The 25,912-nt window shown below is 44.8% G+C and overlaps 2 protein-coding genes across 2 annotated transcripts; both read right to left on the bottom strand.

Moving 5' to 3' along the window:
- Positions 1-233: 233 nt before the first annotated feature.
- Positions 234-16,949, bottom strand: LOC307247434 (retinal guanylyl cyclase 1-like; the record flags this gene model as incomplete). Its single annotated transcript, XM_080023587.1, has 23 exons — positions 234-452; positions 1,347-1,432; positions 1,573-1,658; positions 1,803-1,901; positions 2,047-2,221; positions 2,538-2,606; positions 3,072-3,195; positions 6,142-6,305; positions 6,947-7,095; positions 7,649-7,792; positions 8,245-8,398; positions 9,110-9,286; positions 10,246-10,329; positions 10,676-10,792; positions 11,473-11,545; positions 12,378-12,447; positions 12,895-13,114; positions 13,521-13,670; positions 14,517-14,672; positions 14,805-14,947; positions 15,158-15,313; positions 16,402-16,632; positions 16,709-16,949. 23 exons carry the CDS (start codon positions 16,947-16,949, stop codon positions 365-367), a joined length of 3,156 nt encoding a protein of 1,051 aa, XP_079879713.1. The 3' UTR covers positions 234-364.
- A 4,299-nt stretch (positions 16,950-21,248) lies between these two features.
- Positions 21,249-24,690, bottom strand: eif4e2rs1 (eukaryotic translation initiation factor 4E family member 2 related sequence 1). The gene is made up of 7 exons (XM_080023759.1): positions 24,575-24,690; positions 23,784-23,859; positions 23,522-23,656; positions 23,312-23,416; positions 23,064-23,216; positions 22,021-22,157; positions 21,249-21,530 (listed from the first exon to the last, which is right to left on the bottom strand). The coding sequence occupies exons 1-7, from the start codon at positions 24,589-24,591 to the stop codon at positions 21,491-21,493; spliced, it is 663 nt and encodes a 220-aa protein (XP_079879885.1). The 5' UTR covers positions 24,592-24,690; the 3' UTR covers positions 21,249-21,490.
- Between the last annotated feature and the right edge of the window lie 1,222 nt (positions 24,691-25,912).

Genomic DNA, 25,912 nt, shown 5'->3' with positions numbered 1-25,912 from the left:
TTGATGACTTGAAAATTATACTGGCTGTCATTTGCATCGACCATTTAGGAAAAGCTGAGAAAAATATCATTTGCATAATAATTTGGAACGCGGTACACACTGTGTACGCATCAGAGCTACAGTCTGACAGAAACAACAACGAGAGGAGCAACTTTATGACGCTCGAAATAAAATATAAGGATATAGTTCAAGCATGCAACGTTCCACTCGACCGTGTCAGGCACATGATCAAACACCAGAAATCCGCTGAGGTAGAGTGTGTGGTGTTTGCTGAAACAGCGTGTGTGTGTGTGTGTGTATGTGTGTGTGAGATTCAGTACACCATTAAGAGTGTTGGGATTCCCTCTCTACTTTATTAATTTGTTTATTTCTTGTTCTTTTTCTGTCGGTCCAAAAAGCGCTGTCTCCTCTCCACAGGAATCTCCTCCAGACTGATGCCGTGGTTGCTCGCCCTGAGAGAGAGAGAGGCAGAGGGGGAGAAAGAGAGAGAGACAGGCAGAATGTGAGGTAGATTGTGAGAGAGAGAGAGTGTGTGAGAGAGAGCGTGAGAGGTAGATCGTGAGTGTGTGTGTGTGTGTGTGAGTGAGAGAGTGCGAGGGAGAGTGTGTGAGAGAGTGTTAGAGGGAGTGTGTGATAGGGAGTGTGAGAGAGGGTGTGTGAGAGGTAGGTTGTGAGAGAGAGAGTGTGTGAGAGGGAGTGTGAGAGAGGGTGTGTCAGAGGTAGGTTGTGAGAGAGAGTGTGTGAGAGTGTGTGATAGGGTAGATTGTGAGAGAGAGTGTGAGAGAGGGAGAGTGTAAGAGAGAGTGTGAGAGAGCATGTGAGAGAGAGAGAGTGATAAGGTAAATTGTGAGAGAGAGTGTGTGAGAGAGTGTGTGAGAGAGAGGGAGAGTGTGTGAGAGAGAGGGAGAGTGTGTGAAAGTGTATAAGAGAGAGTGTGTCAGAGAGTGTGTAAGAGAGTGTGTGAGAGAGAGGGAGAGTGTGTGAAAGTGTGTAAGAGAGAGTGTGTAAGAGAGAGTGTGTGAGAGAGGGAGAGTGTGTGACGGACCGGGGGGCGTGCCCTGTTCCCCCCGGGCACTTTTATATCACGCCCTCGGGGTGTCCGCAATCAAAAACTCGACCGGGCGTCGAACCCTCACCTGCTGGAAACCTGCGTTTCTGCAGCCGGCGGCTTGGGAACATTGCTGCCAAAAAACGATCTACACACGTAGGCAGTGGAAATATCATGCCTTAGGTGGGCTTGACTTGAGGCGGAGGGGGAGTCAAACCAGCCGCCCAACCAACGTCACTTTCTTTTAAGTAGAGAGAGAGAGAGAGAGAGAGAGAGCGAGAGAGAGACAGACACCCACCCTCCTGTCAAGTCTGGGGGAACAGGTAGTGGTTTGGTGAAACCTTCCCTGCCGACCAGCCAGAAGGTGTCCACTTTTCCCGTCACCTGCAAACACAGCCAGAACATAACACCAGCCCCATAGTAACAGTCTTCCATCGTCATAGCAACTGTATCGCAGTAGTAAACTAGATCAGTGTGTGTGTGTGTGTGTGTGTGTGTGTGTGTGTGTGTGTATGTGTTTGTACCTGTGTTTTTCGTGTTTCGATCTTGTATCCCAGGTTGAGGCTGGTCAGGAGTTTGGCCGTATACAGACTAATGTGGATCCGGTACGCTGTATTATAACATCACATACAGATTATTAATCTAGATTATTAATCTGGATTATTCATCTGGATTATACTTTGCACATGGACATTATGATACCACTTGGGATAATGATTAAATCTGGATGATGACATTGATATTGCATACGTACGCAGTCCGGAGGCTTCCATATGAGACGCGGTAGTGACAGTGTCTCCAAACAAACAATATCTGGGCATCATGAGACCGACCACGCCCGCCACCAACGGACCTAGATAGATAGATAGATAGATAGATTAATCAACTCAAAATGAACTAGAACACTGAAAAATGTGTGTGTGTCTGTGTGTGTGTGTGTGTGTGTGTGTGTGTGTGTGTGTGTGTGTATGCGTGCGTGCGTGCGTGCGTGTGTGTACCTGAGTGCAGGCCAATGCGGATCTTCACTTTGATCTCGGGCATGTGCTTGATCTTAAAAGCTCCGATGCAGTGCAGGATGTCCAGCGACATGTTGGACACTTCAGCCGCATGACGAGTCCCGTTCCTGTTCGGGACGCCTGACGCCACCATGTAGGCATCCCCGATAGTCTCTACCTGGAAGATACATATTATATATACAATACAGTGTATATTCCCTGTGTGTCTCTACCTGGGACAAATACTATTTCAAATAATGTAGTCATTTGCTAAATATATAAACATGTGATATATTAAAAACAATATAATAAAGGTAAGCAGAAGCGTCATGCAAAACCATCTTCCTTCTACTAGAGGGCGCAACACTAGTGAACACGGGAACATACGTAATGTGATTCAAAATCCAATGTAGTTGTTTAATTTAATGTGTATTTCATTTGGAGTATTATTCAAATTTAGTAATTACTGTGAGACCGATTTTAGGGGGTCCTACCTTGTAGACGTCGTGAGTGGCGATGATGGCGTCAAACAACGTGTAGAGATCGTTCAACAGGTCGACCACCTGGCACGCACACACACACACACACACAGGGTCACACACACACACACACACACAGGGTCACACACACACAGACAAGCACACACAGGCTCACGCACACACAGACAAGCACACACAGGCTCACGCACATACACACACACACACGCACACACAGACACACATGCACACACACAAACACACACATAAACACACACACACTTAGCATTTAAACAAGCTCAGCTAAATGGAACTAAACACACTAATAATTAATTAAAAATAAATCCGTAAAAGAAAGTGTGTATGCCTGTTTAAAATAGATGTCTGCACTTTACCATTTACATTTATATGTATTAGAACTGTATTACATCGATTTGTGCATATATTGGTTAATATACAGTTAGATTGTACATCTAGTGGATAATATTAAATATATATGCAATAATCTATAACACAAGAACACAAGTATAATATCACAAGTATAATATCTACCTCTATGGGTTCGCTGATGGCGGATATTGTGGTGAAGCCGACGATGTCGCTGAAGTACAGAGTGGAGTCTGAATAATGTTCTGGTTTGACGGGCTTCCCTTTCTTCAGCGCCTGGGCCACCGACCTAAAGAACAAATACATTCAAGAAATATCACAACATTAAGAGCGATATGAATTCATTAAATATGAACTGAAGACAAAATGTAAACGTGAATCCGATCTCTACAGCGCAGCTCAGTTAGCGAGCTCGACACCTCCCAGCACAGTCCAAGGCGAGCGACACCATCCCTCCCATGAGGCGATCTGAGGACCAAGACGACTGCTGGCATGAGGAGAGCTTTGAAAAGAGTAAACCCGCGGAGGTCACCGGGGCCAGATGACATTCCGGGCCGTGTCCTCGGAGCGTGCGTGGACCAGCCGACGGAGGCGTCCACTTCTGTACTCAACCCTGAACCAGTCTGCAGTCCCCACCTGCCTCCATCAGACCTCCGTTGTCCCCGGACCAAAGAAGCCTTCCGTCCCCTGCCTGAATGACGACCGCCCGGTAGCACTGGCTTCCATTATCACGGAATGCTTCGAGCGGTGAGTCAGAAGCCACAACTGCTAAATCCTTCCGGACACCTCGGACTCCTATCAATTCGGATACCGCCCCCAACAGATCTACGGACGACGCCATCACCTCGACAGCGCACACCGCCCATTCCCACCTAGATGAAGGAAACACATATGTGAGGATGCTGTTTGTAGATTACAGCTCAGCGTTCAACACTATTGTGACCCGCTAAGCTGGTTCCCAAGCTCAGGATCCTGGGTCTTAACCCCTCCCTTTGCAACTGGTTCCTGGACCCCCTGACGGGCAGACCCCAGGTGGCCTCGCCTCCCCTGCATTGACCTTCCCCTCCTGTTCACGCACGACTCTGTGGCCACACCCAACTCCAACCTCATCCTCAAGTTTGCAGACGACCACCATCACCATCCCGGGTCTCACCTCCAACATAGATGAAGACCGCCTACGGAGAGGAGATCAGTGTCCTGGCAACATGGTGCCAGGACAACAAACCAAACGTCTCAACGTCAACAAACCAAAGAGATGATCGTGGACTTCAGGAAGCAGCGGGGGAGGGGTTCACGCCCCCATTTACATTGATGGAGCTGAAGTGGAGAGAGTCTCCTGCTTCAAGTTCCTCGGCGTGTTCACCCAAGATGACCTCACCCGGTACAGGCAAGCGGACTCGGCAGTAAAAACTGCCCAAAAGCACTTATGAGGAGAATCAAGATTGTTTGGCATGTCTGCCAAAACTCTCACCAACTTCGACAGGTGCACCATGGAGAGCCTCCTGTCCGGCTGCCTTACCCCCTGCTACGGCTCCACTGCTGATCAGCCAGGCCCTCCAGAGGGAGGTGAAGACAGGGGAGAGCCTCGTCAGCTGCCAGCTCCCCTCCGTGCAAGGCATCCGCCACACACAATGCCATAGGAAAGCACGTAAAATCATAAAAGGACTACAGCCACAGAGGCAATGGACTGTTCCTGTCACCGCCGTCCAGTAGACGCGATCGGAGCATTCGGCACCGACTACCAGACTCACAAAGAGCTTTTAACCGCAGGCCATCAGGCTTCTTAACCAGCAATACTAAGCTACTGATCGTATTGATGACACATAAACAATTCCAGAGCTCTGGTCAATCGTACATTCATTGTAAATGACTCATTCTAATGTACGTATTCATCGGAACACCTCCACTTTATGTTATAATATTTGATATTTATATTCTTCCTGTCCAGCCCTACTCTCCCTACAACCATCAGAATACATGACATATTCCCCATTTTTACATTCCCCGGTACTGCTGCTAATGTTCTATTATTGTGTTTTTCTTTTTAATTATAAAGACATTTTTCTTTTTAATTGAAAACCTTCTTTGAAAAAAAATTTTTTTTTTCATTTGACTGTGCAGAATGACTCTGTGTTATACTGCGCAACTGATGAATAAAATACTTTGGCTTGGAGTTGTGAGAATGCTGGTATACACTATGTGGCCAAAAGCATGTGGATACCCCTTCTCATTAACGACTTTGGCTATTTCAGCCACGCCTGTTACTAACAGGTGCATCAAACTCAGCATCCAGCCGTGCGGCCGCCTTGGACATACGCCTGGAGTAGAATGGGATCTGTCGTAGGACTTTCCAACAAATCAGTTTGACAAAAGTCTGCCCTGCGACTAATCGTCGTGAGCTTCATGAACCGGGTTTCTATGGCCCAGCGGCTGCATGCCAGCCTAAAATCACCGTGTGCAAGCCTAAAATAACCATGTGCAAGCCTAAAATAACCATGTGCAAGCCTAAAATCACCATGTGCAAGCTTAAATCACCGTGTGCAAGCATAAAATCACCATGTGCAAGCCTAAAAACACACTATGTGCAAGCCTAAAATAACCATGTGCAAGCCTAAAATCACCATGTGCAAGCTTAAATCACCGTGTGCAAGCCTAAATTAACCATGTGCAAGCTTAAATCACCATGTGCAAGCCTAAAATAACCATGTGCAAGCCTAAAATCACCATGTGCAAGCTTAAATCACCGTGTGCAAGCCTAAAATAACCATGTGCAAGCTTAAATCACCATGTGCAAGCCTAAAATCACCGTGTGCAAGCCTAAAATCACCATGTGCAAGCCTAAAATAACCATGTGCAAGCCTAAAATCCCCATGTGCGACGCCAAGCGTCAGCTGGAGTGGTATAAAGCCATTGGACTCTGGAGAGGTGGTAACGCTCAATCACTTAAACAGTTGGCTGTTTTATTTATAACCAAAACACTAAGCCTCAACGTTTTGCAAGAAAAAAAACAAAAATAAACAAAAATAAAAATCTGGCAATGCACAATGAACTTAAACACGAAATAGAAGATAGCCACATTTTCCCATGTACAATAAACCCCAATTTAAAAAAAAAAGAAAAATGAAACCGTCCACACAATAAAACCAGAAAAATGACCTAAAAATAAGAAATGAACAGTAAAAATGCACTCGGGTACAGTAAACCTAACGATGAAGGTAAGGACTAGGTGTCGTACTTGGGCAGCAGCTGACCAATCAGCTTCTCCGTCTTGGTCCTCTCGATCTCCAGCTCATCGGTTCGCTCTCGGATCAGATCCTCCAGGTTGGAGCTGTATTGCTCCAGCATCCGCAGCATGGAGTCGATGATGTTCGCCCTCTTCCCTCTGTTGATGCCTCGAAACTACGTGAGAAGACCCAGCGCGGCTCTTTAAACCAGTGATTCTCCACCCTTTTTTCGGCCAGGGCGACACCACTATCCACCCAAAAAGACGTCATGAACTCTGCTTATTGCTATTATGGCCGAAAGGTAGATGGTGATGCCAAACTTGCCAACAATTCGTCCACAGCAAACAAATGTTTGAAATGAGTCGGGAGTCACGCCGGCGAAATAGTCTTTGAGAGAATCGTCGACTCACAAACTATAAAATAATGACTTAATTAAATGTACTCTTTGCGTACCGGACCGACTCTTCTGACCCTCGTTCATGGTCCGGGAAGTCGCCCCTCGCTCACCGGGCGTTGCGCCGACTCAACCAAACCAACCAAGAGTTGTAAAATCCAACAAATGTTTTTACTGAGTGACTCGTCAAGAACGAATCTCCAAAAAGAGTCAAAACTTTCATCGCTAGTACCGCTGGAGCGGACGAGTTAGTACATCCTGGCAATTCTGATCCTGCAACACGAGGGCTGGTTTCGGTTATTTGGTATTTTAAGTGGAGTTTGTAACATTTTCAGAGCAAATCTGGCATGCCACGGCAAAGTGATTGAAAAACCCTGGATTAAACAAACAGACAGACAGACAGACAGACCGACAGCATTCACCTGTTTGAATATCTGGTCGAAGTCGGGTCTTCTGTCGGGATCTTCGTTCCAACACTCAGTCATGAGGGTGATACAGTCGGTCGGAGCTTCGTCCATACAGACGATGGGTCTGCAGAGAGGTGGAGGCTGCTTGATCCTCTGGATCAGCTCTGAGAGACGGACAGGTGGGTAGTGAGACAGGCAGACAGTGAGACGGACAGCAAGACAGACAGCCAGGTGGGCAGTGGATACATAGGCAGACAGGCAGTTACAGTCATAGACAGACAGACAGCCAGCCAGGTAGGCAGAAGATACACAGATACACAGACAGACAGACAGAAACCTAAAAATGACCTAGAAAATATATTGAAAAAAAATGCTTTTCAACATGCAATAAACCTAGCAATTAAAAATAAAAAATAAAAAAAGACCTTACAATGAATCTGAAAAATAAACCAAGAAATAAACAATGAGTGATAAAATATGACCGATGTAGAATAAACGTAAAAGTTCACTGCGAGATAGAAAAAAATTGGGCACTATGCAACAAACCAAAAAAATTGCAATTAAAAAAAAAAAACTGAAGATAAACCTAAAAATCAACAACGAACAATACAAAAATTGGTACGGTACAATAATGATAAACAACGGAAATAAACACCCGGGTCGGGCCCCCCGCTGAAGTGTCCTCCATATTGTCTGTGGGGCGGGTACTGCGCTCACCGTGCGCCGGCATGTCCATCATGGCGTAGGGCTGCGTGCGCGAGATCACTTCCTGGATGATGATGGCGAAGCTGAACACGTCCCCGGAAAACGTCCCCCCTCTCACCGGACTCCGCAGGAGCTCCGGGGCCGTCCACAGCAAGTCTGCACAGGAAGAGGTCCGACACGAGGAGGGAGATAGAAGACACACGCAGACACGTCACGGATCCATAAAACCTGTGCTTATTACAGTATGTGGTGAATATTATTATTATGGCCTTTTTTTTTTTAGGGAGTGACGCAACACTCACAGACGATTAAAAATAATCACCTATGACTCAATGATTGTCCAGGACCGAACCTTAAAAAAAAAAAAAAAAAAGAGCCCCAACCCCTGAGCCATTTAAAAGATTTGTTCGAAATCATTTGCGAGTCTTGCGTCACTCACTATGGGTCAGCCATAATAATAGGCCGAGTTGGACGTGTTTCGGATGATTTTAGCGGTTAACAGGATCGTGGGGTAGTGCCGTGGGATCATCCCATTGTCAAAAATGTGCAGGGAAAAGGGTTGGAAAAACTGTTCTATCCCCCGTCTGTTGGCGTCTAAAGGGTTCCACCTTGTGCTTCCTCCGGAGGACTGAGGTTCTGGGCGTGGAGGATCATGGGAAGGCCGTAGTCAGTGATTTTCAGGACGAAGCGTCCGTCCACCAGACAGTTCTTGGACTTGAGGCGTCCGTGGCTCAGGCCTCGCATGTGGAGGTACTTCATACCCTGGAAGAGCAAAGACAAAATGGACCGGACTGCATTCCATCTAGGGTTTTAAAGACTCTCCATGAAGAGCTGGTGCCTGTGTTATGTGATGTTTTCAATGCACGTATTCAACACGATATTTTCCCAAACCAGTGGAAAGAAGCTTTGGTCAAAGCTGCTTCCCAAAAAAGCAAAGCCCAGCTTTCCCGCCTACTACCGTCAAATCTCATTAGTCAGCTGTGTTGGCAAAGTGTATGAAGGGATCCTAAGGGAAGCCCTTCTGGAGGACAGAAATGCCAAAAAACTACCCCATCACAACATGGCTTCATGGCTAGTAGATCAACTGTCACTGCTCCCATTCGGATCCTGCAATGCCGGTGTCGGTGTTCAGATATCACACGATTTGTCCTGGGATGCCCACGTCAACCATAATGCTCCGAAAAGACGCGGCCAAGGATCCCTGCGCCCCCGGTGTCGGCGAACGAGCCGGTCTCCCCCCGTGTGACGTCCCTAAACAAATACACCTGACCGTGAGTACGCCGGCCCGGTTTGGGGGGCGGGCTGACGACAAGGCCTCTTCCGAGGAGCTGGAGAGGTTCGAAAAAAGCCATGCCTTCTTCTCTTCCGCCGCCGAGCGAAAGGCGCGAAGAGGCCACCCCGCGCACCTTCACCGCACCACCCGAGGACGCTTCACCCACCCACCACACCCCTCCCTCCCTCCCGCGGTAGTACCTTGATCATGTCCATCAGGAGGGACGACTTGAACATCCAGTCCAGCCTCATGTTGCCGTCCGCCAGCAGGTCGGACAGGCTCCCGCGGGGACAATGTTCCGTTACCATGGCGAATATCCCAGAGTCCAGGAAGAGTCCCATGTAGAGGTTCAGGTTCTCATGTCGCATCTCCCGAAACTGCCGATCAGACGAAGACACACACACACACACACACACACACACACACACACACACACACACACACACACACACACACACACACACACACACACACACACACACACACACACACACACACACACACACTTCAGTGTTCTAGTTCATTTTGAGTTGATTAATCTATCTATCTATCTATCTATCTATATATCTATCTATCTAGGTCCGTTGGTGGCAGGCGCAGTCGGTCTCATGATGCCCAGATATTGTTTGTTTGGAGACACTCTCACTACCACGTCTCATATGGAAGCCTCCGGACTGCGTACGTATGCAATATCAATGTCTATCATCCAGATTGATTCATTATCCCAAGTGGTATCATAATGTCCAATGTCCACACACACACTTATTTAAGAACCATAAATATTATTTGTCAAAGCGATATTAGATCGAATCGATATTGGATCGAAATCAATACTGGATCGAAATTGATATTGGATCGCATCGAAATTGGATCGAATCGATATCTGACCAAAATCGATATCGGAATGAATCGATATCGGACCGAATTAATATTGGATCAAATCGATATCGGACCGAATCGCTATCGGATCAAATCAATATTGGACCGAATCGATATCGGATTGAATCAATATTGGATAAAATCGATATTGGACCGAATCGATATCAGACCGAATCGATATCGGATCGAATCGATATGCGATATCGGACAGAATCAATATCGTATCAAATCGATATCGGATCGAATTGATGTTGGATTTAATCAATATTAAATCGAGTCAATATCGGATCAAATAGATTAAATCTATTTGAATTCAATCGAATCGTGAGCCCTCTCATCGATATCAGATTGAATTGATATCGGATCATTATTGAATCTTGATCTTTTATATCAAATTGTGAGGGAAAACCCCAGACTTCAGTGTTTCCTTCCTTGTGTTTTTCACTGCGTTTCTCACGTTGCTGAACACGCTCTGGGTGCTCTGACCGACGGACGTCACCATCTTCCCTTCTGGAAACTTCTTCAGCCAAACCCAGTCGCCCTGGCAACCGAGAGATTCAAGATTCAAGATTTTTATTTGTCACATACATATACATACTTTCATACATATATGCAGTGAAATGTAATAAGAGAGGTCATCAGTACCCAGCATGCATCAGGGGAGCAGACAGACAGACAGAGGGACAGACAGACAGACAGAGACAGGCAAGCACACAGACAGACAAACAGACAGAGGGACAGACGGGCAGGCAGGCATCCAGACAGACAGACAAGCAAGCAGACAGACAGACACACAGACAGAGGGACAGATGGACGTACAGACAGATGGGCTGACGGACAGATGGACAGGCAGACAGGCAGACAGACAGATGGACGGACAGACAGACCTCTAGGATTCCTATGTTGGAGCTCTCTGGTGTGGTTTGGATGTAGCTCCGTCCAACCGAGTGAAACGTGGTTTTCACATCGAGGAGACTTTTCATTATGGACTCATCATTCAGTTTCTACCACAGGATGGATAAAAAATATTACAACATACAATAAACCTCATAATAACAATAATAATAACAAAGAAAGAATAAAAATATTACAACATACAATAAACCTCATAATAACAAAGAAAGAATAAAAATATAACAATATACAATAAACCTCATAATAAAAATAATAAGAAAGAAAGAATACAAATATTAATGTATGTTATGTACTAGTAGTAATATATAGTCGATACATATATTACTACTCGATACATTAGATAAATCTGAATCAGAATGACTCCTTTCGCCGGATGTATTTACAGAAGGATTTTTTTGTGAAACATATGCGTATGCTGCCCACTGCTCCTGGCTGTGGCCCCGGAGGAAGGACAAGCCAGGATGGCTTAAATGCAGAGGAACCATTCCACCGGCCACCATCCAAAGCATGTGCATGTGTGTGTGTGTGCAAGCAAGACTGTTTCTTCTTTCTTTCTTCTTCTATATACAGTGAATATAAAGTATATACACTGTATATATACTGTGTATATACAGCATATATACTGTGTATATATACATGTATTATAAAGTATATATACACAGAATATATATACTGTATATACAAAGTATATATACAGAAAATAATATACAGTATAGAAATATACAGTATATATGCACAGTACATAATATATATCTATATACATATTTACCCTTTTGCTGACTGAAGTGTCGATAAAGACGATGTCATCCAAAGAGAAAACCAGTTTACTAGTGACTCTTCTTCTGTGGCGAGAACTGTGGGGACAGAGAGAGAGAGACACACACACACACACACACACACACACACACACACACACACACACACACACACACACAATTAAAGGGGACCTATTATGAAAAACTCACCTGTTCAGTGCTTGTGCACATACATTTGTGTCTGATGGTTCTACTAACACACACACTGTGAAATAAGACGACCCAGTCCGTTTGTTGTGAGCCGTCCATTTCAGGAAACATGTCATGAATCGAGTAGTTCAGATTTGTCTCGGTACCGCGTAGCACTGGGACACAGTAAAATAAGAAGCTCCACCATCTGAGTAACTCCACCCACGGCTGGAGAATAACAAGCGCTTTTTTGGTGGAGTGATGAGGTGAAATCAGTGAAAGTTTACGGACTAAATGCAACAGAACCCGGAAGGTGAAGCTCAAACCCCATTGGCTCAGAGAATGAGGGGCCTCGGGAGGGTGGCTCCTCCCACTTAAACAGAGTGACCGGGAACAGGACGGGTTAGAGGCATGTTAGAATGGCTAGAATGCGTCATCTGAGTGGTATTTTCAGCAAAAAAATGACATGTTTTGCGGACCTCAGACTCTATATTAACTTGTGTAAAAGGGAGCATAAGAGGTGCCCTTTAACACAGTCATTAGAAGAGCTCTGCGATAGAGAGAACAGGAACAGAGGGATGTTTCACTGAGTCTTTAATCTGGTTAAGAGTTCAACAGAAGGACGGATCACTGTGTGTGTGTGTGTGTGTGTGTGTGTGTGTGTGTGTGTGTGTGTGTGTGTGTGTGTGTGTGTGTGTGTGTGTGTGTGTGTGTGCGTGTGTGTTCCTACCTGTATAGAGCGGCTCCAACTCCAGCACAGATCAACAGGAAAATCAGGACGAAAATAAGAATTTCCATACCTACGGAAAGGAAAGCAGCTTATATACAAAGTAAAAGCCTTGAGCATGGTTACAACAGTTTCAAACAATTCATTTTCAAAATAAAAGCCTTTTTCATACCCACACTGATGAAAAGGTTTATCTTCAAAATAAAAAAGCTTTACTCACTTACAATAATTAATAACAGTTTGCTGTCCAAATAAAAGGATTTTTCCTTTCCAATTCTCATTGGTTGGTGTGCGTGACGTGAACTCGTTACACCAAATCTCTGTTTTCTCCAAACTGAAAAAAAAAGCTATTCTGATCTGATTCGATATAAACAGGGTGATCATCAGTTAAAACCATCGCTGACAGCACTCACGTTACCTTCAGATATTTTAGCACTTTTTACTTTCGCAAAATCTCTCAGGGGGTTTAGATTAATGGCAGATCTGTGTGTTCAGCTCATCACGGAATCAGGGTACAAACCTTCAGCACAGGCCTGGTCTGGACTGAACCAACAGAAGCTTGCCGAGGGGGGTTTCCCCCCGGGGAAGAGGAAGGACCGTGCCAGCGGTTTCAGACCCCCTATGGTTCCATACGTGTGTGATCGGGCCAAACTGTGTGTCGGTACCAGTCGGTCTCCGTCGCTGTCCAACACCACGTAGCCGGCCTGAAGGCCTTGGCCGGACGGACCCCCAGACAGCATCTGGAGAGGAGGTGGAGAGGCCACGCTGAGGGTGTGGAGGGTTCAAAGTAACCCAACTAACCTCATAAAAACTCACCTAAAACTATTAAACCAACCTCTATATATTTCGTTATATAGCATCTTCAATGAAGGGACGGACCACACGGAGGGTTTGGAGGTGTTCAACAAACCTAACCCTGCCAAACTAATCTGACTAGACCCACTTAACTAACTCTAGACCCACTTAACTAACTAACTCCACCAGACCTACTCAGCTAAACTCATCATCTGTGTTTCACAATGGCCATTTGTTTAACTTGGTTGGGTTTTCCTCCGTTGTGGTCTTATTGTTGAAATGCACACACAACATTTTGGCAAAGTGAGAAGTTTAAGTTTGGGCTCGGCGATGTTCTCCACTTTCGCGAACCTGGTTGAAACCGTGGAAGTCGAAGCCTCCTTCTGAAAGGACGAGCTGGTCGCCAGTGACCCAGTGGCCACCCCTCGCCTGGCGACGCTCCTCAACCGCCTTGGCGACAAAGTACACCATGTTGAAAATGGTTCCAAAGAGAGGGGAGACCTGCGGGCAGTTAAAACAAAACCGTACTGGATTACACCACACCCCCAAAAGACGAGTGGACAGACTGTAGAACAACAACTGACCACCTGGGATGGTGGTTTTGGGCGATCAGATCCCAATCCAAGGGACATCTGTGCATCAAGCTCAATGTTGACCACACGAGTGCACCGCCGGAGCCGGCTGGGTGTGCCGTTGCAAGGTCAAAATGGCAAGGCTGCACTAATTCATCAAATTCATCAAATTCATCAGCTCCAGCAGAACAGCAGCTCTGTGTTCAAGAGAACCAGTTTCACTCTGAACGTGAGAATCCGTTCGCGGTGATGAAAGGTTCGACTCTTTTTGGAGATTCGGTTCTTGACGAGTCGCTCGGTAAAAAGAGAGTGGTTCGTTTTTCCGACTCTTGGTCGGTTTGGCTCAGTCGATGCAAGGCGCGGCGAGCGAGGGAGGACTTCCTGAACCACGAACGAGTCAGAAGAGTCGGATCGGCTCTGAGTTGCGAATGGAATTCTCACAGAAATCATTTAATTATGTTGAAATGATTTATTTGTATTTATAAATCGGTCACACTCAAGAAGGAATTGTTTATTTATTGTGCTTTTTTGACTTGGACTAGGAATTATTTTCAATCTGTGAGTTATCGTTCACAAGTCTTAGCAGACCATAATGACAATAAGCACAGTTCTTAGGCACAGTGGTCAAAAGCGTAGTTGTGTAGTGCCGTGGGATTATTTCACTGTTAAAAGTGTGCCATGGCAGAAGAAAGGCTGAAAGCACTGTTCTATATGGACGCGGTGGAAAGTCCCTTTGGACAAAACATTGATTCACGTCGCGTAAAGTGGGGTTTACCTCTGTTGCCGCCACTGCAGAGCGAATCTCTCTACGATGTTGGGCATCACGGAAAGCTTCGTAGAAGCTCTGGTCAGACTGCATGGTGATGGTGAGTACAGCGCTGTAGGCGTGACGCAGCCTGGTGCTATTGGTCAGCTGAGGAAATACTGTGTCCTGATTGGCCAGGCGACAAGAGGGGAAGATGATCAGATATAGACATGACACCGAATCAGTGCTTAGCTGACTTAGTGAAGTATATTATGTAAAGAGAGAATGGCATTTTACATGGTAAGGGTATTTTGTTACCTGGTATGGCATGGCGTACAATAAGGCGTCATAGGGAATAAAGACGTAACCCTCAGAAATCATTCCCATGTCCAAAGCTGCCAATAGCAGCTCCCGCTGCTCTTCTCCACCAATCAGAAGAGAGCTCATGCACAGAATCACCACTGCAAGAGAAAAGGTTGGAGCAGAAAGTCTAATCAGGAATATACTCACTCAAGAACAAACAGACCTTCATGAAAACTGTACATGCTTGCAAGTATCAAGTAAATGTGGTTTAAATCCTTCTCCATGGAGATGACTTGTTTACTCTAAACCCTTACAGGTTTAGAGTTACACACTTAACTGTAAACCCTTGAGAATTGAAGTCCTCTGACCTTTGCCGCTGTTGGACTCTCTAACGGCTCTTAGCGCCTCGCGCGGACCACCGCCCTTTTCCGTGGCCATGGTGATCACTGGACCGATAGGCAGGCCCATTGCTCTGAGGGCCGAGGCCACCTCCTGTCCCGTGCTTTCCCATAAGTCCGTTGGAGCTGGAGAAGCAGAAGCAAAATAGAAAAAAAACAAAAAAAACAACGCTGGCTGCTAAAAGGTGTCGTCCAGCGTGTTCACGAGGACTTAAGTAGAGACAGCACAGAGATAATCACTCAGATCGGATCTAGGTTGTTAATAGTTGAGTACAGTAGGTGTTCAGTAGGATTTTGAAGTTCATCCCAAGTTTGACAGGAAGCCAGCAGAAGACTGGGAGGACTGGGGTGATGTGGTCACTCTTTTGAACATAACCAAGTTTGTTGGCGAGCACTGGTACCATAGACTAGTTTCACTACGCCACTAACCTGTTACCCACTAAAAGCATCAGAAACTTGTATGACTGTGCTTATTATTATGGGATTCAAATGATTGATATCCCTATTCAAATGGTATCCTGATATCCCGAATTGATATCACACTGCTTTTAAGTACTTGTCCAGCACCGCGACTGGCCAGGCGAGGTTTTTGAAAAAAAATAAGGATGAGACTTTTGTTTTACAGTGAACGGGAAGCAAACTAGTCCATTTAGATGGGTAATTTTTCTGACGAGCTAAGAAGCTTGGACCACGCCTCTCAGACAGTCCGTTTGCACATGTTGACGTTGAATAGATGCGTCTGCACGCCCGTTGGACCACAGTAACAGACAACAACTCGGGCAAACAAACTTTCAGTGTTACCTTCTGTGGATGGAACAGGGACAACGCAAAGGCCCAAGGTTTTTTGGCGGCGACGAATGCATCCTGGAGTTGTCGGCCAATTGTGTTGGAGCAGTTACCTGTAGCCATGTAACACCATGCGGTAGTGTAGCCTTGGCAGCCAATGGCCACAAGCAGGGCCACAGGAACCAAGGTGGAGAATTTATGGGCACCAATTCAACTTGGATTGGGAATATGTGATGATTGGCTGACAGTCTGTGGGTCGGTCGAACAGCGAAATATGGCGAGTCGGCCAGCAGCCCTATCCAGCACTCAGTCACAGCTGCTAACTGTCGTCTCTGTCCTCTTCACTGAGGTGGAACCATAACATGTGACAGCTTCACTCTCAGTAATTGTCAAGTGATAAAATGATAGACTTCTTGCATTAAACCTACCAGTTATCACGCTCACATGAGCCCAGCGGAAAGACCTCAAAACAGTAAACAGAACTCTGCTGGGAGGAGTGATGGGTGGAAGACTTGGCCAATCAGCGTCCAGACAGCCAGGGGAAGCTAGCCCCGCCTCCCAGTGCTGGGCCAATAAAGAGGCAGCATGGCACAGGGCCGGGTTGAAGGGTCCAATGTAGGCGTGGCCATAACCCTCCATTTCAGCAAGCTGAGTTAGAGCTGAAATGCAAACAAGATAGAGCTTGTTAGCTAACCTTCATAACGAGTCGTTAGTTTACTGAGTTAATAGGCTAACCTTTGGAGGCGGAGCAGTCCTCGTCCAGAAGTTTGATATCATACCAGTAGCCTTTACTCAGACTACTGTCACTTTGTAACCTTGACAACGCAAGGTTTGCGGCGGCTGTGGGCATCGCTCTGGAGAACATGGGGTCGCACATCCACGGACCAATCAGCGCTAGTTTGAAGGTTGCTGACCAAACATTTGCGACACAAAGCAAGCCCAGCCAAATCCCCATCAGCCATTTGGCAGACGGCATCCTGACATCTGGGAAAAAAAGAGGAAGCATTTCAGATTGTGAAGTTTGGATTGGTTGAATCTGTAGTTAAACTCAATGCAAAAGTGCACCGGTTACTAAGGAACCTGCAGTTGAAGGGCCTGTACAGACATGTTTGGGTGACTTTGTTCTGACTGGACCTGTTACAAGATGTTTGTTGATTCACAAATTGGCACCATAGCTTCACCCAACATCAACCACCGGAGACGCCCAGTCAGCCAAAGTCCCTCATGCGCCTGCGCATGCGTACCGGCTCTTTGAAAGTATAAGGCAACTCATGGATATAAATAAAGTGTTCTATCACAAGGATCAATGCTCGCGACAATTGCTTACCAATAATGCTACTTCAAAACTAAATCCAATGCAGTGCTCAAAATACTGGAGAATTGTCTATTGTGACAAAATGTGATAGCCAGTGAAAGTTAGGCTGAATAAACCCCTGTCCCACCCTACGGAAACCACTGGTCTCCCTCCAGAAACAAGCAGCAACCCTCCTGAAACCATTAGCCACCCTACGGAATCCACTAGCCACCCTGCAGAAACCACTGGCCACCTGACTGAAACCACTGGCCACCTGACTGAAACCACTGGCCACCTTGTAGAAACAACTGGCTACCCTGCAGACAGCACTGATCACCCTGCATAAACCACTTGCCACCCTGTAGAAACCACAGGACACCCTGCAGAAACCACTGGACGCCCTGCAGAAACCACTGGCCTCCTTACTGAAACCACTGGCCACCCTGCAGAAACCACTAGCTACCCTGTAGAAACCACTGCCCGCCCTGCAGAAACCACTGGCCACCCTGCAGAAACCACTAGCCAGTCTGTAGAAACCACTGGCCACCTTACTGAAACCACCAGCGCACCCTGTAGAAACAATTAGCCACCGTACTGTAACCATTAGCCATCCTACAGAAACCGATGACCACCCTAACGAAACCATTAGCCCCCCTACCGAATCCACTAGCCACCCTGCATAAACCACTGGCCACCCTGCATAAACCACTGTAAAAATTTAAAATGTACCATTGTTATGGTGAAATTGTCTTTTCTTTTTCTTTTAAACTCACTGGTGTTGTTTTTTGGCCTATGACTTGCCCGTTATACATTTAAAGTATGTTATATGATAAAGTCAGTACTGGCCTATCCAGGCAACATTTAAGAAATAGTGAGACTGCTTGATGGTTCTGTTTCCATTCACCTTTGACCGTTAAATCCTAACATGCTAATGCTAATGCTAGCTGACACAGTTTGCCTCCAACTGCTCAAGGTTTTCTAAAGATAGAGGGAGCTGAGAGGAGAGTTTGCCTTAGAAAGACAGATAGACAGATAGACAGATAGATAGATAGATAGACAGACAGACAGACAGACAGACAGACAGACAGACAGACAGACAGATAGATAGATAGATAGATAGATAGATAGATAGATAGATAGATAGATAGATAGATACATAGATAGATAGATAGATAGATAGATAGATAGATAGATAGACAGACAGACAGACAGATAGATAGATAGATAGATAGAGAGATAGAAACAGATAGATAGATAAATAGATAGATAGATAGATAGATAGATAGATAGATAGATAGATAGATAGATAGATAGATAGATAGATAGATAGATATATAGAAACAGATAGATAGATAGATCAATGGATGGACAGACAGACAGATAAGCCCCTGACGCTATTATTACTAAACTAACTAAAACTGCCAAACACACACACACAGAACTCACACAGACACAGTAACACACACACTACACACACTTTAACACACAAATACAACACCTGTGGCGGGTCGTCTCCTCCCGCTGAACGGCTCTTCTCCTCCTCCGCTCTGCTGGGATAGAGAGAACAGGAACAGAGGGATGTTCACTGAGACTTTAATCTGGTTTAGAGTTCAACAGAGGAAAGAGGACGGATCAGTGTGTGTGTGTGTGTGTGTGTGTGTGTGTGTGCACATACATTTAATGTGTGTGTGTGTGTGTGTGTGTGTGTGTGTGTGCACATACATTTAATGTGTGTTTGTGTGTGTGTGTGTGTGTGTGTGTATGTGGCTAAATGTAGCTGATGGCGCATTTGCTGCTTAATAACTTGCCTTTAATATTTATATTATTACCATTATGTGAACAAAGCACCATTATGTTGTATTAATAATAATTGATCAATAATAATTATATTATTGTTATATTATTTAGTATTAAATATTAATTAATAGGATTATTGATATTTTTTTAATCTGATTATTTCATATTATTGAATAGGATTATTTTATATTTTTTAAAGGATTATATTATATTTGTTAATAGGATTATTTTACATTTTTAAATGGGATTATTTGATATTATTTAATAGGATTATTTGATATTATTTAAGAGGATAATTTGACATTTTTAAAAGGATTATTTGATATTTTTTAATGGGATTATTTGATATTATTTAATAGGATTATTTGATATTATTTATCATCGCTTACTGTGCTACACAATGCAGTTTTTAGCTCTAAAAATGAATTGTATTTATGATAAACAGTATATATGTATCTCCTTTTCTTGTCTGTTTCATGGATGAATGAGAGATAGATATATAGATAGATAGATAGATAGATAGATAGATGATGGGTGGATAGATGGATGATGGATGGAAGGTCAAGACTCAAACCCTGTCTTCTATTCCTGGCCGCAGCCCAGTCGGTAACAGATATTCGTCGCTGGCTCCAATCCAGAGCAGATTAGCGTTCAGCAGATTACAGCAAATTATGTCCAACACTGCTGCACTTTGAGGCACGGAGCAGAATTGGCAACCTTACAGGTAGATCAACACAACCAGGTGGAGGGATGCGGCGGCCATGTTGGTGCATTTAATCCCAAATGTCGTCCCTCCCTGTCAGTCCTGTAGCTAGGGAGGTAACAGTGAAACTAGGGCCAAAAGAGTTATTTTACATTTTGGAATTTAGAATTATTATTTACACATATTAAATATAACATCAAATATCTATATTATATATTTAATATCATATTTATTTTCTATGTATTTATCCGTGTATCAATTTATTTATGTTGTTTTTCTATTCTTCAGACTGATATATTTTTATTTGGGGGAGAAACTCCAGTCCATCACAGACCACCAGAGTCTGGGCCTTCACCGGGAACACGCCGCTCTGCAGGGAAAACCTTCCGATGGTTTGCCGGCGGAGAGCAGTACCCCACAGTCTGCCAGAGGTCGGCGCACACCACATCTGTAAAACAACCCGCAGTAGTCGTGAAAAGCCCCAATGTGGCCCTGAAATGACATTTCTGTCTGAAAAGCCATTCAATATAGATTTGAATGATATAGTCGGTGGTTTATCTCTGTATTACGTGTCATGTTACGTCCGCGGCCCCTACACAACTCTTTTTGAATACGTTCAATTATGAGTCCAATACGGCGTCAAAAATCCAACATGGCTGCCAAAATCTCCCTCCAGAGGTTTATGAACCGTACGTGGAACGGTTGGTGGTATGGGGGGTTGTTTCGACCGACACCGTGTACCGCTGCTCGGCCGTCAGAGCAGCTCACAACCAGTTCGGTGACGTTCCCCCAGAACACAAGGTGCCCCTTTCGGCGAGGCGGCGTCCACGCCCTAGTATTGTTGGTCGGAAGAAGAGTGAGAAAGGAAACCACTGAACCGGGGGTCGATTCTGCGTTGATCAGACACACCAGATTAAATGTTGGCCAACGGTGAAGCATAAAAAACTATCACGGGGTTGTTTTGACCGTGTGTTTACCTCCTACAAGCGTCCCTGCGCACGCATGCGCCACAGGAGCTCACTGTCACGTCCCAAATTCCACTTAAAATGCGTTAGCGGCGAGAACCGCCCCTTGTGTTGCAAGATCCAAACTGCGTCGATACATCAGCTCCAACCGGTTCGACAAGTCGCTCCATAAAGCGAGGCCAGGTTGTTTCCACTCTGGGTTTGTTTGGTTCAGTCGTTCCAACGAGAATCTCCATTCCGTCAAAATAATTTATTCTGGCGGAATGCAAAGAGTAAATCAGTCACATTCAGTCCAAATTAAGACCAAATACCTGTCTTTAATTTGGCCAAGTCGAGGGTTCTTGGCCAAACTAAACAGTAATTTGGCGTTGTGAATAGTAAAGAGTGCCCGATGGAGTGAAGGTAGAATGTGTTACGACAGTAATACACAAGGACAAACATTCGATTTTAACACTTTATTACAATTCATATCAAGCTGTACACACACACACACACACACACACACACACACACACACACACACACCCCCCCCCACACACACACACACAATCATGGAAACTTACTTGTACTAGTATACAATACCTAGTACATCTAGTATTATAGTACACATAGTACTGCAGTACACCCTACTCCACTAGCTGCTGGTCCAATCACAGAGCAGAACATCAGATCGTGGCCAATGGCGGTCCAGTCAATTTGGTTACAGAAAACCTTCACTTATCCATCCATCCCTCCGTCGTCCATCCCTCCGTCTTCTCTCACAGTGTAATCTTGGTGTTTCTGAAGCTGGAGTTATCTCTGAAAACACACAGTCAGCCATTGGTCGACATTCAATCTTAAGGACAGAGGAAGGCAGACAGGTAGTTAGACAGACAGGTGATTAGACAAGATGAGCGTTAGACAGGTAGTTAGGTAGACAGTAGGTACGGATCAGAACAGTTGTTTACTTGTGTGGGTAGTTTCCGCTCAAAAAAAAAGTATCTCATTTTCAGTCATGTTATTTCACGTGACGTATTATGGAGATAAATACACACAATTCTAATCTATTATATCTGATTTCATAAATAAATTTAAATCATGGGACCGATTATGTAGTTTGTGAGTTCGGGACATGGGGGAACAATTGACAGCATTTTAAAGGCAATTTTAGCCTTTGGGCCACCGATTATTGGACCATGAAAAATAGGAGTTTTGCACATTCCTAATAGACAACCATGTAGTTGGACAGGCAGGCAGACAGACAAGTTGTTAGACAGACAGGTATTTAGAAAGGCAGACAGGCAGTTACTTGAGGCTGTCGTTGTGTGTCTTGTACTCCATGATGGTGTTTGGCGGCAGATTTAAAACTCGTCTCAAAGTGTCTCTAATTCTGGAAGTTGTCGTCTGGTCGCTGGACGTCCTGTTCCAGATGGACAAGATGTCCTCCTAAAACACACACAGAACATATACACACTGTTCCAGATGGACAAGATGTCCTCCTAAAACACACACAGAACATATACACACTGTTCCAGATGGACAAGATGTCCTCCTAAAACACACACAGAACATATACACACTGTTCCAGATGGACAAGATGTCCTCCTAAAGGAATAGGAGAAGGATGGTGGCTTGTTTATGGTAAAAAAACGCCATTAACTACACTTTGAAAAAGATTACTTTGTTTATCTGTTCTCATTAACCAACTCATAGTGTGGCTTTAACTGGGTGCACTGCGTTTTAAACAGAAAAACATTTCTTGAGAGTCAAATGTGAGCAAGTTATATAATTTACATTTATCATTTAAAATTGTTACATACACTGATGTCCTCCTGAAACTATGCTTGGTTAGCACATGGTGCTGTAGCAGAACTGTAGTAGTAGTTCTGTAGAAGCGCTTTAGTAGTAGTTCTGTAGAAGCGCTTTAGTAGTAGTATTGCTGTATTAGCACTGCCCTACTAGTTCTGCTGTATTAGTACTGCCCTATTAGTTCTGCTGGAGTAGTAGTGTTATAGTAGTAGTATTACTGTAGCAGTAGTATTACTGTAATTGTAGCACTGCTATAGTAGTAATACTGTGGTGTAGTAGTGCTGTAGTAGTGTTGCTGTAGTAGTTGTACTGCTGTAGTAGAACTGTTGTAGGAGTAGTCGTATTGTATGAGTAGTACAGCAGTAGTACTGTAGTAGTAGTGCTGTAGTATGAGTGTATTAGGAGTAGTACTGTAGTAGTACTGTAACAGTAGCACTGTAGTAGTAGTGTTACTGTAGTACTATTGCTGTAGTAGTAGTAGTAGTAGTACTGCTTTCGTAGTGCTACTGTCGTCAAACTGTTGTAGTAGTGCTGTAGTAGTACCTGGTAGCGGATGGAGACCACCACGCCACAGATCTCCTCCCCCACCATGAACTGCTCTCCCAGCATGGCCAGCATGATGTTCTCCCACAGGCGGCTGGCGAGCCCTTTACGCAGTCGGATGATCCACTTCCCACCACTGCGGTTAGCGTCATCCTACACACACACACACACACACACACACACACACACACACTTAGTACCAAGGCACTACTTTAAGCACCGTAGTAGTACTGTAGTGGCAAAATTACCTCCCACATGGGTTTGATTCCCTCTTTAAACAGATGGAAATCACTGTTTCCTGTCAAGTCTCCTGGTCGAACCAAATGGCTGTACAACTTCCAAAATTGCTCCACCTGCACACACACACACACACACACACACACACACATATATATTAATTAGTATGTACAGAAGCTATATAGTATACAATATGTATATATATTTATATTGGTGCGCACAGAGGCTACGGTGGCGATCTGTCGGATGTTCTGTTCGTAGCTCTGTGTGTTGGCTGGTCTGCTGGGGATCCTCCTGCTGAACCAGAAGGTGTAGTTGTACTGCAGTGGGTGTTCGCCTTCACCCGGAGACACCGCCTGCACGCGCACGATATACACACACACACATCCATCGATCCATCAATCAACAAATAAACACACACACAAACATCATCATGAAGGACTAGCAGCTCCTGATATGACTGGCTGGTGTTGGTGATGCTACCTTGCGTCGGTTGGTGTTGCCGTTGGCGTCTCTGCAGCACACAGAGTCTTCTGGCAACTCTTCGTCATCTTTGAGGCTGAAACACACAAACGCTTCGTGAATCCGATGGATTTCCCCAGTTGGAAGCCAGGGCAGCAGTGTGGTCGCAGAGATGTAGTTTCTCTGTCGCGCCACCAGCTACTGACACAGAAACATGAAGGCGGAGAAGCGGCTGCAAGGCTCATTCTGGCATCACGGACTTCCAAGCACTTTGAGCACTTTTCCTTTTCATTTTCAAGGAGTTCAAACTAAATTTTTCAGTGTGACCCTAATGGATGAAGATATAATATAATCTTAGCCTCATTGTCTATTATTTATATAAGTATGGCTATTATCTAGTTATCTATGATTAAGCGAATCGTCATCTACAATTTCCAACCATGCTGGATATTTCAATTTACAGTACGAGGGCGGAATCAAGCGCTTCAAGGACCTGCTAACGGTCACTATTAGCAGATCGGCAGCCATTATTCAGGAATAATTGACACTTAATCGTCGCTATTGGCAAATCAGAATAGAAAATTCGACCGATTAACTGGTCTGAACCCAGCTAGGACAGACGTTGCAACCGCGAAGTAAAAACACATGTTAGCATAGCGGACACCGAGCCGTTAGCAGCCCCAGCTTCCTGCGAGCGAGCGGCGGCGTGTGTCTTGACCCCCTGAAAGCCGGGCAGCCGGTAGGCTGCTGACGCTCTCCCCCAGCCCCGCCGGATCGCCGGACCCACACTGCTTCCACCCTTCCCGACTCACTGCTCCAGCTGGTTCATCCCTCCTCGCACACGCTCGCCTGTGTGCTCACGTCAAGCTAGGCTAGCGCTGCACCGGATCCTCTGCCCTCCACGGCGCCTCGCTTCCGGGTGTCTCCCCCGCGCATGCGCGGGGTTGGCGTTGCGCTCGAAGCGGACGGCCGTCACGTATCGCGAGAAGACGTGTCGAGAACGTCGAGAGTCACGTGACCACCCCAAAAAAAAAAAAATTTACGCCGCTCTGTGACGTCATAAGTACGTCGGAAGTAATAGTTGTCACACACGGATAATACAGTAGGCGGCAGTATGCACCTGATTTTGGGTTGCGATCCTTTCATGAACTAAAACATATATGACTATGATTACTATTATTATTATGAATAATAATAATAATAATAATAATTATTATTATAATAACGAATTTAATTATCTATCTATCGATCTATCTACTACCTCTGCCCATTTGATCCACCAGGGGGCGAGCGAACTGAAGTTAACTGCTCCTGCTCGGAGCCGCACGTCTCCCTCGAACAACAGGTGACGAGGAGAATAAAATACCAAAGCTGAGTTTCTGATTGGCTGCTAAGCTGACATGGAAGTGAAAGTAAAGAAAAAGGGATTTTCCAGGCGCTGTACCTCCACTGCACAGTAATAAGATATTACATTTATGAGATATTAAATGTGAAATTCCACCAGAATTCAGTCCCAGGCCGATAACAATATATAATTATCATATAACATTTGAAAAAAGTATATCAAACAGTTGCAACTTCTGCAAAAAGTTAAATTTTGTCCTCTATTCAATTTTAATTCAGATGATCCCTCCGATATTTGCTGTCACAGGTCCGGGGTGATATGTTTGAATCAAGCTTTAAATGGGGGAATACACTGACATTTTGCGCTGTCCATTTATCAAATTTTAAAATAATTAACTGTTAATTTGTTAATTTAATCGTTCCTTTTGTGTCCTTAACTCCAGGCGTCTTTTATCCTCCGTCTGACGTCCGTGTTCAGTTTGGGAAGCTTGGACTTTCATGATAAACACTGAATATAAACCTAAAACCTTGAATCTAAAAGTTGACAAATACAACAAAAAACAAACCTAAAGACTAAAGAGTGAAGAGGAAAAACTGGCAAAATTGGCAATTGACAATAAACTTAGAAGTTAATGACAAAATTTGTACAACAAACATGCAAACTAACAATAAACAACAAAGCTGACCATTTCACGATGTTTGTCTACCTGACGACAGGTTGTGTCATACTTCAATCTGATTGGTTGGTTTTCCAAACAGCGTCTGGACAGAACTCTTTTAGTTTGTTCTGTTGCAGTTTATGTTCC

Source organism: Zeus faber (genome assembly GCF_960531495.2).
Source record: "Zeus faber genome assembly, chromosome: 22".
Classification (NCBI taxonomy): Eukaryota; Metazoa; Chordata; class Actinopteri; order Zeiformes; family Zeidae; genus Zeus; species Zeus faber.
The sequence above is the reverse complement of the archived record's forward strand: the minus strand, read 5'-3'. Positions and strand labels throughout refer to the sequence as shown.